The sequence below is a fragment of the Aulonocara sp. 'chitande type north' Nkhata Bay genome, linkage group LG10 (genome assembly GCF_057382095.1).
Source record: "Aulonocara sp. 'chitande type north' Nkhata Bay isolate Kocher_YH1m ecotype deep benthic linkage group LG10, A_spYH_male_GT1.1, whole genome shotgun sequence".
Classification (NCBI taxonomy): Eukaryota; Metazoa; Chordata; class Actinopteri; order Cichliformes; family Cichlidae; genus Aulonocara; species Aulonocara sp. 'chitande type north' Nkhata Bay.
The window spans coordinates 2,440,348-2,454,205 of NC_141353.1; the positions used below are offsets into that span (position 1 = coordinate 2,440,348).

Sequence of the window (13,858 nt, forward strand, 5' to 3'; positions counted from 1 at the left end):
ATGCATACAGCATGGCCATGCTAGCCAGTGATTGCCTTCAATGCTCTGCAGGAAGTCCACAGCTTTGTGGCTTGTTGTTCTTTGCTGGGGATCTCTGTGTAGTGCATTACTTGCTTGTTCAAAAGTCAGATTGCATAGATATGGACTGGCAAATCAAAGTCTTTGCTAAGCTTTTGAGATAAGCCGGTCAATAGGAAATGCTGGTGGAGAGGTGACAGGAGCAGACTTTGGACCTCCTTCTCTCGCTCTTCCTCTTTGCCTCCACTGCAGCGCCGTGGTTTGGATTTCTTCTCTTGTGGAAATCATGAAAATTAATTTTGCCCCCATGGCTATACCCCTCCACAGGAGACTGCAGACTGCCATGGTGCTGCAGTGGGTCTTCACCTTCCTTGGTCTGGGTGAGTGTTGACTTTTCTGTGTGAGTTAAATTGGGAAACCTGTAGATGATGGAAGGATGCAAGAATGACTCTGCTAAAGAAGTAAAAGGATAAATGAAGATTTTCACATTAATATTATTGTTGTGAAACATAAACATGCTTGTTTAGCTGCTTTTGATAAAGTCACAATTAGTGCAAAACAGAGAGAACCTTTGTTTTACGTGAGCTGTAGTTCTGCATGGCCAGAAGAGGGAGCCAGACAGAAGAGCATCCATCCAAGTCATTTCATCCGCCTGTTGTTTTTGTAGTTCTGGAGAACAGAGCTCCTTAATTCAGGTTTCCAAGCTTTTTTATTTTTTGACACAGCCACAGAACCCTGTTAATATTTGCTGCCACACTTTATCCCACTGGCTCTGTTCAAGTTTACATTTGTATTCTTAGCCACTTCACCATCTCTGTAACTAGTTTATGAGCTCCCTGGTGCAGCAGGTGATACAAGTCATTCATAGCTAGGTTTGTGATAACTAGTATTTCAGTGTCCATGCTAAACACGAGCTTTGATTATTTGCCTTCATGCTATTTGTCTTTTTTCGCCAAGAGAGATTAAAAATATTGATTCGAAGCGTCCTGAAAGCAATAAAAATGAGAGTGATAGCAAATATACAGTTATAAAACCAAGATTGGCACTTCTAATACATATCTGTAAATCTGTAAAGGACTTCAAGACTCTGAGATGGTCTCCCCCCTGAACAGAGTCCAATTTATGCATACGCTATCATGGCTAACTCTGATATAGTTACCAATCATTTAGTGTCTGTTGTGTTAGTGAATGTCCTTCTCGTCTCAGCACCCACCTGCATCTTCCTGTTCTTTTACCTGATGTTCACTCGCTACTGGCTGATCAGCGTGCTGTATGCTGTCTGGTGGTACTTTGATTATGACACTCCTGCACGTGGAGGCAACAGGTCGCCCTTCCTGTGCAGCCTCAAAGTTTGGGAATACATGCGTGATTACTTTCCCATCAAGGTAAGAGAAAGCTTTAGACTTCTTGTTTTTGCGTCATCTATTTTTTGTGCAGGCACATTGCTTCCATAAGGAGACAGAAAATCAATATGTGGAGGATTCGCTTGTGCAAGAGAGTAGGACATCAGAACATCTGCCAGGTCATCTGATCTAATCTCCAGCCTGCAATGAGGAATGCTTCTTATCTATGTCCTTGGCAACAAATGATCCACAGATGGAGGACACTCCTCTGTTTCCTGTTGTAATTAGGTACTGTGACAGTGTTATACAGTGATAAGTGACACTCATAGCTAAATATATGAGTTAAAAAATGTGCATACACTACTGGTCAAAAGTTTTAGAACACCTCAACCTTTTTGCAATTCCAGTCGTTCAAGTCCAATGAAAAGGTAAGAGGTGAACAGCCAGAAATAAAAAAAAAAAGGTAAGGTTACCCAAAACTGAACAATCATGTCCATTTCAGAATTCTACAAAAATACCTTTTTCAGGAACAACATGTGTTAATAATTTAAAGCTGTTCTGCAGCAATGAAGGTTGATCAAGTCTCGAAAGCTGGTGCTACTAATTCCTACAGGTTTCCAACTTTTCTGGATTACTTACAGCCTCTTCTGTCTGCATGAAAGCCGTGCTGGAACACACTGTGGTACCAGGCCCTCGTGAGCATCAGTTGAACAGTATTGTACTGCTGAAAGTAGTGTGTTGCTACAAAAATGGTGAGAAAAAGGTGATTAACAATGGAAGAGACACAGACCTTTATAACACTTAAAAATAGGTCTGTCCTACAGAGAAACTGCAATGAAAGTCAGGTGTCGGTGACTACAGTTTCCCTAAACATCAGAAGAAACTGGAGCAAAATCTGACAGGTAGAGGTCTGCAGACCCAAAGACACAACTGAATCAGAGGACTGAGTTAACAGCTTGGGTGATAAGGGGCTCACGGGACAACAGTAGTCGTAGTAAGCAAGTCTCAGTTTCAACTGTGAAGAGAAGACTTCAAGCTGCAGGTTTGACAGAACAATGCTAAAACATCAGAATAAGACAAGGAGGCTTGTCTGGGCCATGAAACACGGCCACTGGACTACTGAAGACTGGAGGAAGGTATTATGGATGGATGAATCAAAATTTGAAATCTTTGGTTCATCAAGCAGGATCTTTGCAGGCGAGTAGATGAAAGGATGGTTCCAAGTCCAAGCTGTGCCAGAACTACCTCAGGAAAAAAGAACAAGATGGTGAGCTTGAAAACAGCAGCACAGTCTCCAGACTCAAACCCCATCGAGCTGGTTTGGGATTAACTGGACAGAAGAGAGAAAGCAAAGCAACTTACAAGGTCAACATTTATGGGAACTTCTGCAACAAATATGGGAAAAACTTTCTGAAGAATATTTGATTTCTGTCGTAGAAAGAATGTCACGGGTGTGTTTAGCTGTTATATCTGCTAAAGGAGGCTACTTTGAGTCAGAAGTCATTTCTGTTTTTTTAACTCCAGTTGCTTATTTGTACTTGGCTTTCATTTCAAGTTAAATGAGACATTAAACTGCACAACTTTCAATTACAAAAATTGGAAAAATTGTGTTCCAAAACTTTTGACCGGTAGTGTATTCATTCAATACTAAAAAGTCTAATAAAAATCCACATCTCAATAAAAATATTTCAAATATTTGTTTGTTTTGAAAGAAGATAAACAAACTGAAAGCATAAAAATAAAACCAAAAGCCCAGGGACCAGAGCACAAAGCGGGGGAACAGTCGTACATAACAAAATAAAGACAGGACTATATACACACAAGGGGCTAATTAGGGGACGAAAGAACAGCTCGGTGAAACTTACTTGATAAGGAGAAAAAGGGAAAAAAAGAAGAGACAAGACATGAGGGACAAAAGACTACCAAAATAAAACAGGATGTAATCTGATATAAGGTTAACACAGAGATGGAGACGTGACAAACTACAGGAGCACACAGAAGTATGAAGTGAAACTCAAAGAATGAAATATGAACCACAAGCAAAAACTAAATTGTCAAAGGTAAAAAAATAAAAAATAAACTGAGAAGGCCTGAGAATATAAGTGTAATGAAGCCAACCAGAAAACAGGAGCTATTAGGAAAGAATGTAAAATGCAAAAGAACTTAAAACTCAATAAACGCAGGAATCAAAAAATAATATGAAACTGAAACGTGGGTGAAAAACCCACGATCCATGAGAGAAGCTGCTGTAAATAAACGCTGCGTTGCCAAGCCCTGATTGTGCGTTACAGGCTCCCCTCTTGTGTTACATCACGCCCTCTTGTGACAGCATGGATGAGTAGTATTTTGTCTACACGACTATGAAGTGACTCCTGGCTTATTTTTTTAACCATGACAAATAACGGCAGAAGACCTTTTCTGTGAAATTCACAGAGAACAAAAACTCTATTAACAACATCTGCTTCATTACATGGATCGACTGCTCGCCCCTGGATGTGACTGATACTTTGGACCGAGCTGATAAGACAACGTGAAACAACAATGAAGCTGTTGTTGTTTTAGCACAAACCCCGTATAAGTGTTCATAAAGACTTGCTAAAAAACATTTATACTGAAGTTTATTTGTTTGGGTTTTTATTCTATGGGTGGATTCCTTAAAATTACTTTAAATAAATGTTTCACTGAAATCTAAAACTTATGATTACTAAAAATAATCATAAAGATCAACTTATTTTCCTCCTAGAAAGCTTTACATCTTAACAGAAAGTGATTGTAGATGTTTCATTTTGAAACTATCTGTAGTGCTGTAAGTGGGTCATATCTGTCTTTACGTGAAGAAGCCCTCGAAGCTATGCATGAAAACACAATAGAAACTGACCAGTATATTTGCTCAAGTCATTGGCTATTATTGTCCAATAGACGAGCAATATGAAAGCTTGTCCTTTATCTATAGGTCAGCTATGTCAACGTGCAGTCGGCCATAAAATATGTCACACTTGGGGCTCCTTGGATTAGAAACATGATCGTGATACATTTAACAAAAAAATACAATACTGAAAATAATTTTAAATACAGTGACATGAATATTAATAATAAATACAACAAATAGTATCGGACACAAAATCACTAAAACTTTGTCTGCACATCAATAATAATAATAACAAGTAATACACACACACACACACACACACACACACACACACACACACATATGTATATATAAAATTCCCAGCACGCCCCTGCGGGCGGTTTATCCTTCAAGCTCGGGTCCTCTACCAGAGGCCTGGGAGCTTGAGGGTCCTGCGCAGTATCTTAGCTGTTCCCAGGACTGCGCTCTTCTGGACAGAGATCTCCGATGTTTTTCCCGGGATCTGCTGGAGCCACTCGCCTAGCTTGGGAGTCACCGCACCTAGTGGTCTGATTACCACGGGGACCACCGTTACCTTCACCCTCCACATCCTCTCGAGCTCTTCTCTGAGCCCTTGGTATTTCTCCAGCTTCTCGTGTTCCTTCTTCCTGATATTGCTGTCATTCGGAACCGCTACATCGATCACTACGGCCGTCTTCTTCTGTTTGTCTACCACCACTATGTCCGGTTGGTTAGCCACCACCATTTTGTCCGTCTGTATCTGGAAGTCCCACAGGATCTTAGCTCGGTCATTCTCCACCACCCTTGGGGGCATCTCCCATTTTGACCTCGGGACTTCCAGGTTATACTCGGCACAGATGTTCCTGTACACTATGCCGGCCACTTGGTTATGGCGTTCCATGTATGCCTTGCCTTGCCTTGCTAGCATCTTGCACCCTGCTGTTATGTGCTGGATTGTCTCTGGGGCATCTTTACACAGCCTGCACCTGGGGTCTTGTCTGGTGTGATAGACCCCAGCCTCTATGGATCTTGTGCTCAGAGCTTGTTCTTGTGCTGCCATGATTAGTGCCTCTGTGCTGTCTTTCAGTCCAGCTTTGTCCAGCCACTGGTAGGATTTCTGGATATCAGCCACCTCCTCTATCTGCCGGTGGTACATACCGTGCAGGGGCCTGTCCTTCCATGATGGTTCCTCGTCTCCCTCCTCTTTCTTGGGTTTCTGCTGCCTGAGGTATTCACTGAGCACTCGGTCAGTTGGGGCCATCTTCCCAATGTATTCTTGGATGTTCGTTGTCTCATCCTGGACTGTGGTGCTGACACTCACCAGTCCCCGGCCCCCTTCCTTCCACTTAGCGTACAGCCTCAGGGTGCTGGACTTGGGGTGAAACCCTCCATGCATGGTAAGGAGCTTTCTTGTCTTTATGTCAGTGGCTTCTATCTCCTCCTTTGGCCAGCCTATTACCCCAGCAGGGTACCTGATCACGGGCAGGGCGTACGTGTTGATGGCCCGGATCTTGTTCTTACCATTCAGCTGACTCCTCAGGACTTGCCTGACCCTCTGCAGGTACTTGGTGGTTGCAGCTTTTCTAGCGGCCTCTTCATGGTTCCCATTCGCCTGCAGGATCCCCAGGTACTTGTAACTGTCCTCTATGTCTGCAATGTTGCCGTCTGGTAGTTCAATCCCCTCAGTTCTGACTACCTTCCCTCTCTTTGTTACCATCCGACTACACTTCTCCAGTCCGAATGACATTCCAATGTCATTGCTGTATAACCTGGTAGTGTAGATCAGTGAATCGATGTCTCGTTCACTCTTGGCATACAGCTTGATGTCATCCATGTACAGGAGGTGGCTGACAACTGCTCCGTTCCGTAGTCGGTATCCGTAGCCAGTCTTGTTAATGATCTCACTGAGGGGGTTCAGGCCTATGCAGAACAGCAGTGGGGACAGAGCATCTCCTTGGTAGATCCCGCACTTGATGGTGACTTGTGCTATGGGCTTGGAGTTGGCCTCTAGTGTTGTACGCCACATCCCCATTGAGTTCCTGATGAAGGCTCTTAGGGTCCCATTGATCTTGTACAATTCTAGGCATTCCAGTATCCAGCTGTGGGGCATTGAGTCATAGGCCTTCTTGTAATCAATCCAGGCAGTGCACAGGTTGGTCAGTCTGGTCTTGCAGTCTCGGCTGACTGTTCTGTCTATCAGTAGCTGGTGTTTTGCGCCTCTGGTATTCTTGCCAATTCCTTTCTGTGTCCCGCTCATGTATTGACCCATGTGCCTGTTCATCTTAGCCGCTATGATGCCTGACAGGAGCTTCCACGTGGTACTGAGGCAGGTTATTGGTCGGTAGTTGGAGGGGACCGGTCCCTTCTTGGGGTCCTTGAGGATCAGGACTGTCCGGCCTTCGGTTAGCCATTCTGGGTGTCTCTCGTTAACTAGCAACTGGTTCATTTGTGCTGCCAGACGCTCGTGGAGTGCAGTCAGCTTCTTCAGCCAGTAGATGTGAACCATATCATATATATATATATATATATATATATATATATATATATATATATATATATATATATATATATATATATATATATATATATATATATATATATATATATATATGGTAAATGGCCTGTATTTATATAGCGCCTTACTAGTCCCTAAGGACCCCAAAGCGCTTTACATATCCAGTCATCCACCCATTCACACACACATTCATATATATATATATATATATATATATATATATATATATATATATATATATACATATATATATATATATATATATATATCATTAGAGGCCTCGTGTGAATATTTTGAATTTCATATATTAAATAATTTCTTAGAAAAAAATTTCTAAGAAAAAAAACCAAGAATGTTTTGTGCCATCTAGTTCAAACTGAATTCTGCCCAGCATCATCTGACTGCCACATTGGGCCCGAAACAAGGAGTCCGTGTGAGGGTAGAGAGAAGATGTGTTATTTAAAGTTTCCTAATTCCTTTCATTAGCGTGTCTTTGCCCACCGTTTCTAATACACCGTCACCAGCTCAGGCTGAAAGCTCACCAGCTGATGTGAGTGTCTTGGTTTCTAAAAGGACAAAAATGCATGTAGACGAGATAGTGACGCAAATTCAAATGTATCTGAAGGCAATTACAGAGGCACACATGGCGTCATTTTCAGGCTACAAAACATATTTTTGCATCTTTATGACGATAAACCACATTTAATCCTGACGCCACCACCAAGTTACCAAGTCCTGAAGTTGTCAGTGGTTATGGAAAAGCACTTTCTCACAAGTGATTTGGGGTGATACTCCTGTGTAGCCCACAGACTTTATCTGCCATGATTGTCTTCCCACAAAACTTCCCCAGGGTACATCTATGAATACCTTTCCACTAATGCAGCGGAAGATGCAGTGTGGAGCTAGGTCCACCTGGGAATTTGGGAAAAGTAGATATTTATCCTTTTGAAAACTATCTTGGCAGGAATGATAGAAACACAGATTATGTAACGATGAAGGCTCGACAGCAGGTCTTGGTGACACTACGATAGACACTTCGCTTACTTAGTGCCTCATCAGTGGAACTAATGTTTAACTTTGGGAGCCACCTGCAGCAGGTCTCCACAGCACGGACACCAACAATCAGCTCCACGAAGGTCCAGTAACATGACTTGCTTATATAAGCTTTACTCACAACCTTCATGTGATCTATTACAATCTGAGAAAGCTTTAAAATCTGTGTGAATGCACCCTTATTCATTAAGAAATAATAAAGAGAAAACATTACTGGAAAAACTGTATCAAATGACTGAAACTGGTTCTGAGATGATTGCCTGATAAAAGAAAAGTGTTGTCTTGAGTATGAATCTCACGCACAGATCAGTGAAGGGAGTGCTTATTTTTAGCGGACTAAACAAACGACATCATGGAGCTTTTCACTTGTGTCGCTTCAAACATTACAGAGAAATATCACTAAGTTTGCGAGGATTGATCACAAACACAGTGGCTCATAATTTACTTGCCAAAGAGCAAAATAAGCTGCATAAGCAGCTCAATGAAGCTCCAACCAATGGAGAAGAGCTGGGGAATGAATTCAGAGACTCAGCATCCGTCTATATTCACCAATTCCAACAAAAAGAACATCTCCAGCATTAAAGGAGAATCCCAAGAAAAAGGTTTGAGACAGAGCTGCTTATCTTCCTCGAGATTTTATTGTTGATAATCAGAGAGTGTTTTTTATTAAATATTGCTAATATCCAGTGTTTCTGTGACACCAGAAGTCTTTTACCTTGCAAATAGCAAGATGACCTTTGTCATGTGTAAACACTGGCACATCTCTTTAACCTTCCTGCCAAGTGACAAATATATGGAAGTACAAGATGTTCATTTCAACTTTTATATAAACTTGAAGTGAGCAACCCTGAACACTTATCGCCTTTGGAAACACGATGGGCCCCCATTGTGCTCACCTTTTAGTATTATATTTTATTAAGTGCTTTTTTCACGTGAATAAAGGGTAGCTCCTCAAAACCCAGCTGAAATCTTCTGTACTTTAAGATGTGAGCCACAAACACTTTGGAAGACAGCCCTGGTCCAGTTGGCAGAACACAGCTGTGAAGTGGAAATTTGAAGCATTGCAAAAGTCTTTCAGTGACTCAGCAGACATCCACTGCAATCATTAGGCACGCTTCTGAAATCACTTTTGAAACTCAGAATATTTCCATATTTATTCTAGAGTTATGTTGGGGAGACATCTATGTTAGCCAGCATTAAAAAGAAAAAACAGGTAACATTTATGTTTAAAAGGTTTCAGGAAGATATTTTGTTTTCATGCTGTAAAACCTTCTATGTGCATGAAGGGTTAGAAAACTTGAACCTGCCAAACCTCTGCAACGTGCTCCTTATCTCTGTTTGAGGCTACTTTCTCCATGTAACTATTAACACATCACACCTGAATCTCTGACCTCCTGGTTGGCAGTAGAGTAGCGCTGTGGGCAGTGCCAACTGTATTTTGACCTTTCTAACAGTGTGCTGGGAGCCTAGAATGCTAAAAGCTAAATGAAGGGAAGGTGCTCCTAATATCTGAAAAACACTGCAAGTGCAGTATTTTTTATTCAAACGGTCCTGGTTATTTTCTGGCACATGAGCATATTGCAGAACCTCTCAGACAAGTCAATGATTAATTGTTCTTCACTGTTTTTACCATTTCTCCTTCATTTTTGTGTAATGAAATTTGGTACATGCAGGATATCCCCTGATTCCTTTCATCAAGTGCTGCGCTGAAATTAGAGGTGCATGTATTCATGCTTTAACTTTAGGCCCTACTTAAAAGATAAGGAACTGTTGTTTGCTTGCATCAAGCTGAATTTGAAACATCTTGTAATGTCAGTTATGTTATTTGTGTTTTATTTACATGATGACACCAATCAGGGTCATTTTAACCCCAATATAAAATATCTGAAATAAACAGACAACCAGCCAAAAGTGTCATGTAACAGCATCAGCTCTCCTTTTCATGACCAGAGCATGTCCCAGCTCAGCTCTCAGGTAAAGTAGGTCCAGTGACACCTTCAGTATTTTTACTTACTTTCTTTAGGACTCTTGGCTGGAGTTAATAAAGCTACATAAGCCCTCTAGCATTCCAAAATATTACTATTTTTTTTAAAAACAAAACAGCATCAGTAGATGTGAACAGACTAAAAAAGGCATAAAAATGAGGATTAATAGATAATAAAACACCTGTGCAACATGATAAAACATGTGTGTATCTCTGGGATCCAGTTGGCATTAGACACAGTTGTGATGTGGAAACTTGAACTCTGCATTGCATAAAATCTGGACGACGGAGGCAATAGTGGGCAGAAAATGTCTACTGGAAGCTTGAATGTGAAGACATGTAATAAAACAATCGCAGTCAGAAAATCTTTTGCAATACCCAGCAATGAAATTGCTGTGAAACAGTTGCTAAACTTCAACAGAACGAGGAGGAATTATACAAGTGGAGCCTCTGGTCATTTTTAGTCTCTGGTTGAACTCTGGTTGAACGGGCTTCTGGGCCTAGCCTGCACACTTTGTAAAGGAAGGAAATGTCCTATATGTAGAGTTTAGAGAAGAAATGCGTCGTTGGTACAGCTGATAACAAAACATGAAAAATAGCTTGAAAAAAGAAAACAGCTGGACGCCTCCAGGAAGATATTCATGGTTATATGTGCTATATAAATACATTTTGATTTGATTTGATTTGATGGTTCATCCAAGAGGCTTCTTAGGTTATAAAAATGGTGGTGAGTCCAAGTTATTAAACCCTGAGTGGTGCTCGTCCCCTGAGGCGCGTTGATCTGCTATTGATCATGTGGATCATCACATCAGCCTACGTGTGAAAAAATGTGTGGGCCATTTCATTTTAAACTTCAATAACAGAACTTAAGGATAAATACATAAATAAATAATTTAAAAAACAAACAAAAACAAAACAACAACAATTTTATTACTTTTTATGCTCACTGCTGCCATCCTGGATTGTTAATTTTGGGAGGCAACAAAGCTGGAGCTGGTAGAGCCTGCAGTGACTTTCTGAGTTGAGGGAGATACCAGTTAAAAATTCTGACTCGGGGAAACCACTGCGTGACCCTGGCCCACCCCATCACATGACCTATTCTTTCACGAATGTTTGTAGAAGCAGTCTGCATGCCTAGATGATTGATTTTACACACCTGTAGCCATGGAAGTTATCGGAAAACTTAATTCAATGATTTGGATGGTCTGGAATATTTTTTAAAACATAGTGTTCGCTCAGTGTTTTCTGTTATATCTCCTTGTGTCAACCCCATAAGTTAAGTTAATGTATGTGTCTGCATTTCCCAGTTTAGCTATGACTGATTTCCTGTTTTTTTGTGTGTTCAGTCTTACTTCGCCCCGCCTCGTTGTCTGGATTATCTGTACCTGTGTCTTGCTTTCAACCTAAGTGAAAGTTTGTCGTTTTCCTGTTGTTGGGTTTTGGGGTTTTTGCAGTTTAGGTCCCCCTTCTTGCTATTCATGTCAAATATGGCCAGATCTATGAAACCACACTTGCAATATACCATTTACTTGTAGTATATACTGTATAATATTTATATATTTATGATGCTTTTTGTGCAGAAATACGGGCAATTTCAAAGGTTTCACATACAGTACTTCATCCTGCCAGTGTGGCTGTTAAAGTCATACCCAATCGAGTCCTGAAGCCTCAGGCAGGGGAGATGAGGGAAGGTTCAGAGGGACAAAGACATTGTGTTGAAACTGAGATATTGAGGCACATGTTTGGACTGCAGCCAGAGCCAAGCAACTGCAACGCAAAGTCCAAAACAGCTCTTAGGCTGATGAGGATTAAACGGTTTACCATGATTCTGGTGGCCATTATCATCCCGAGTATGTCTGCATGCACTCTTGACTATGTATACATCTACAAATATCATCTTTCCCCTCCCTTCAGTTGGTGAAGACGGCTGACTTAGATCCCAGGCATAACTACATCCTTGGCTTCCATCCCCATGGTGTGCTGGTGGCAGGAGCCTTTACCAACTTCTGCACCTACTCGACAGGCTTCAGACAGCTGTTTCCAGGCATCACCAGCTACCTGCTCATGTTGCCTCTTTGGTTCAGAGCTCCATTCTTCAGAGACTACATCATGTGTGGAGGTTTGAGCTATTGACATTTCAATCATATTTCCCATTCTTCTTTTTTATGTATGTTAAAATAAACATATTGTATTTGAACACTTTAAATATTTTTTCCTTCTGTTACAACATTGCAGGCCTGATTCCTTCAGACAAAGAGAGTGCCACTTATCCACTCTGCAAAAAGAAAGGTGGAAATGCTATTGTGATAGCTGTTGGAGGGGCACCAGAGGCCCTTGATGCCCACCCAGGCACTTTCAATGTACTCTTGGCCCATAAAAAAGGCTTCATCAAAATGGCCATGGAGTATGGGTAAGATCAGCCACCCCTGAGGCAATGTGGAAAATTCTGCTCCATCTACGCCTCTGAAATGGTTTTGCTTATTAAAAAGATTGTCAATCTATTCATTTTAGGGTTTTTTTGTAGCTTGACTCCTGAAACTTATTCAAGTGACTTGCATGGAATTTCCTGGGAAAGCGCATATTCTGCTATGAGATCAGTTAGAAATAAGAAACCAATAGAGCTCAACCATTTTTTCCCAGAGCTCATCTGGTACCAGTCTTCTCTTTTGGGGAGAATGAAGTGTATGACCAGGTGGAAAACCCGAGGGGAACCTGGCTTCGATGGTTGCAGGAAAACCTGCAAAAGATCATGGGTGTCTCTCTTCCTCTCTTCCATGCACGAGGCATTTTCCAGTACTCCTTCGGCCTTATGCCCTACAGAAAACCTATCAACACAGTAGGTGAGTAAGCAGCTTTACTCCACCATCACTACGTGCAGCTGGATGGATACTTGGGCAGCAGTGTATATTAACACTCTAAAGGCCTAATAGATATCTTCCCTCAGGTAAAAACATATAGTAAAGCATCCTTGCACTTCCCAATAAGTTTTCAACTTTGTGAGAAGTAACTGACGTCACTGAGTTCAGTTTCGGTGCATGTGAGTAATGGCGATCAGATATAGAGGGAGATTCGCTGTGAGAACAAACACACCGTCCTTTGTAACTGGCTGGCACGCAGTCCGCACGCTCAGTAAACATCTTAAACATACTGTAACTAAACAAAGTACATAAAGCACTTTGTCACATCTCTGCAGTTGGGCGGCCAATCAAAGTGGAGAAGAAAGCAAAGCCAACTGCCGAGGAACTTGATGCCCTCCACCAGCTGTACATGGATGAACTCAGCAATCTGTTTGAGGAGCACAAAGGCAACTATGGAGTAGACAAAGACACACACCTGAACTTTGTCTAAAGTGCAACAAGGCCTGGGTGGAATTGGACGCCTCTTTGTAAAGCTCTGGTGCTGCAGATTCTGTACACCTGCTCACAGCTCATCCTTTAACTAAAGACAAAGTGATTGTTTGTACGCTCGCACCGGGCTGAGCAGGAGCTCCATGTGACTCAAGGCTATTGCAGAGGTCTGTGTTTAAACATGTCCTGTCTCAATAAAGCCCAAACATGTAAGCTGGAAAGGCTGTCTTTAAAATCTCAGATCAAATGAAAGATGTTCTACGAGTGCATTAAAATTCATCATGAAACTCTAATAATGTGTTCGGTTCATTTGGATATTTAGAGTTCAGAAGCAGTTGTGTAATCGCACATATTCATGTATTAAAGATTTCATGTGTAGCTCTTTCAGCTTCAGTGTCTGAGAACAATCTCTCTTTGAAACGACAGTTAGGCTGACTCATGCTTACACGGTGAAGTCTAATGTAGTCTGAAAAAAGGGAAAGTTTTCTGTGTTTATTTAGTCATGATTATCAAAGAAGCCAACCGAGGCCACACAGCCAAGACATCTTGACCTCACCTGTAATTGTAAATGATTTATTCTGCAATGACTGCCAGAAAGGAAAAGTTGCTCCCTTGGTTCTTTTTTCACCTGGTGCATGACTGTGGAGCGAAACATGAACGTGGGCCCACAGCTGGCACACGGGCCTCGCTCTGGGAACCTTGGATTTAGACTGTTGCCCTTCCTCTGGG

General features: G+C 41.6%; 1 protein-coding gene across 1 annotated transcript; it reads left to right on the forward strand.

The window, feature by feature from the left end:
• Positions 1 to 228: 228 nt before the first annotated feature.
• On the forward strand, positions 229 to 13,511 carry mogat2 (monoacylglycerol O-acyltransferase 2). Its single transcript, XM_086307786.1, has 6 exons — positions 229 to 398; positions 1,225 to 1,403; positions 11,697 to 11,901; positions 12,018 to 12,192; positions 12,423 to 12,622; positions 12,976 to 13,511. Exons 1-6 carry the CDS (start codon positions 305 to 307, stop codon positions 13,128 to 13,130), a joined length of 1,008 nt encoding a protein of 335 aa, XP_086163912.1. The 5' UTR covers positions 229 to 304; the 3' UTR covers positions 13,131 to 13,511.
• Positions 13,512 to 13,858: the final 347 nt, after the last annotated feature.

Excerpts from the sequence above, each read along its gene's own strand:
- mogat2 (XM_086307786.1), top strand. The coding sequence starts at position 305 with ATGAAAATTAATTTTGCCCCCATGGCTATACCCCTCCACAGGAGACTG. Across the intron at positions 1,404-11,696 it reads GTGATTACTTTCCCATCAAG|TTGGTGAAGACGGCTGACTT; the intron begins GTAAGAGAAAGC and ends CCCTCCCTTCAG. Across the intron at positions 12,623-12,975 it reads AAAACCTATCAACACAGTAG|TTGGGCGGCCAATCAAAGTG; the intron begins GTGAGTAAGCAG and ends ACATCTCTGCAG.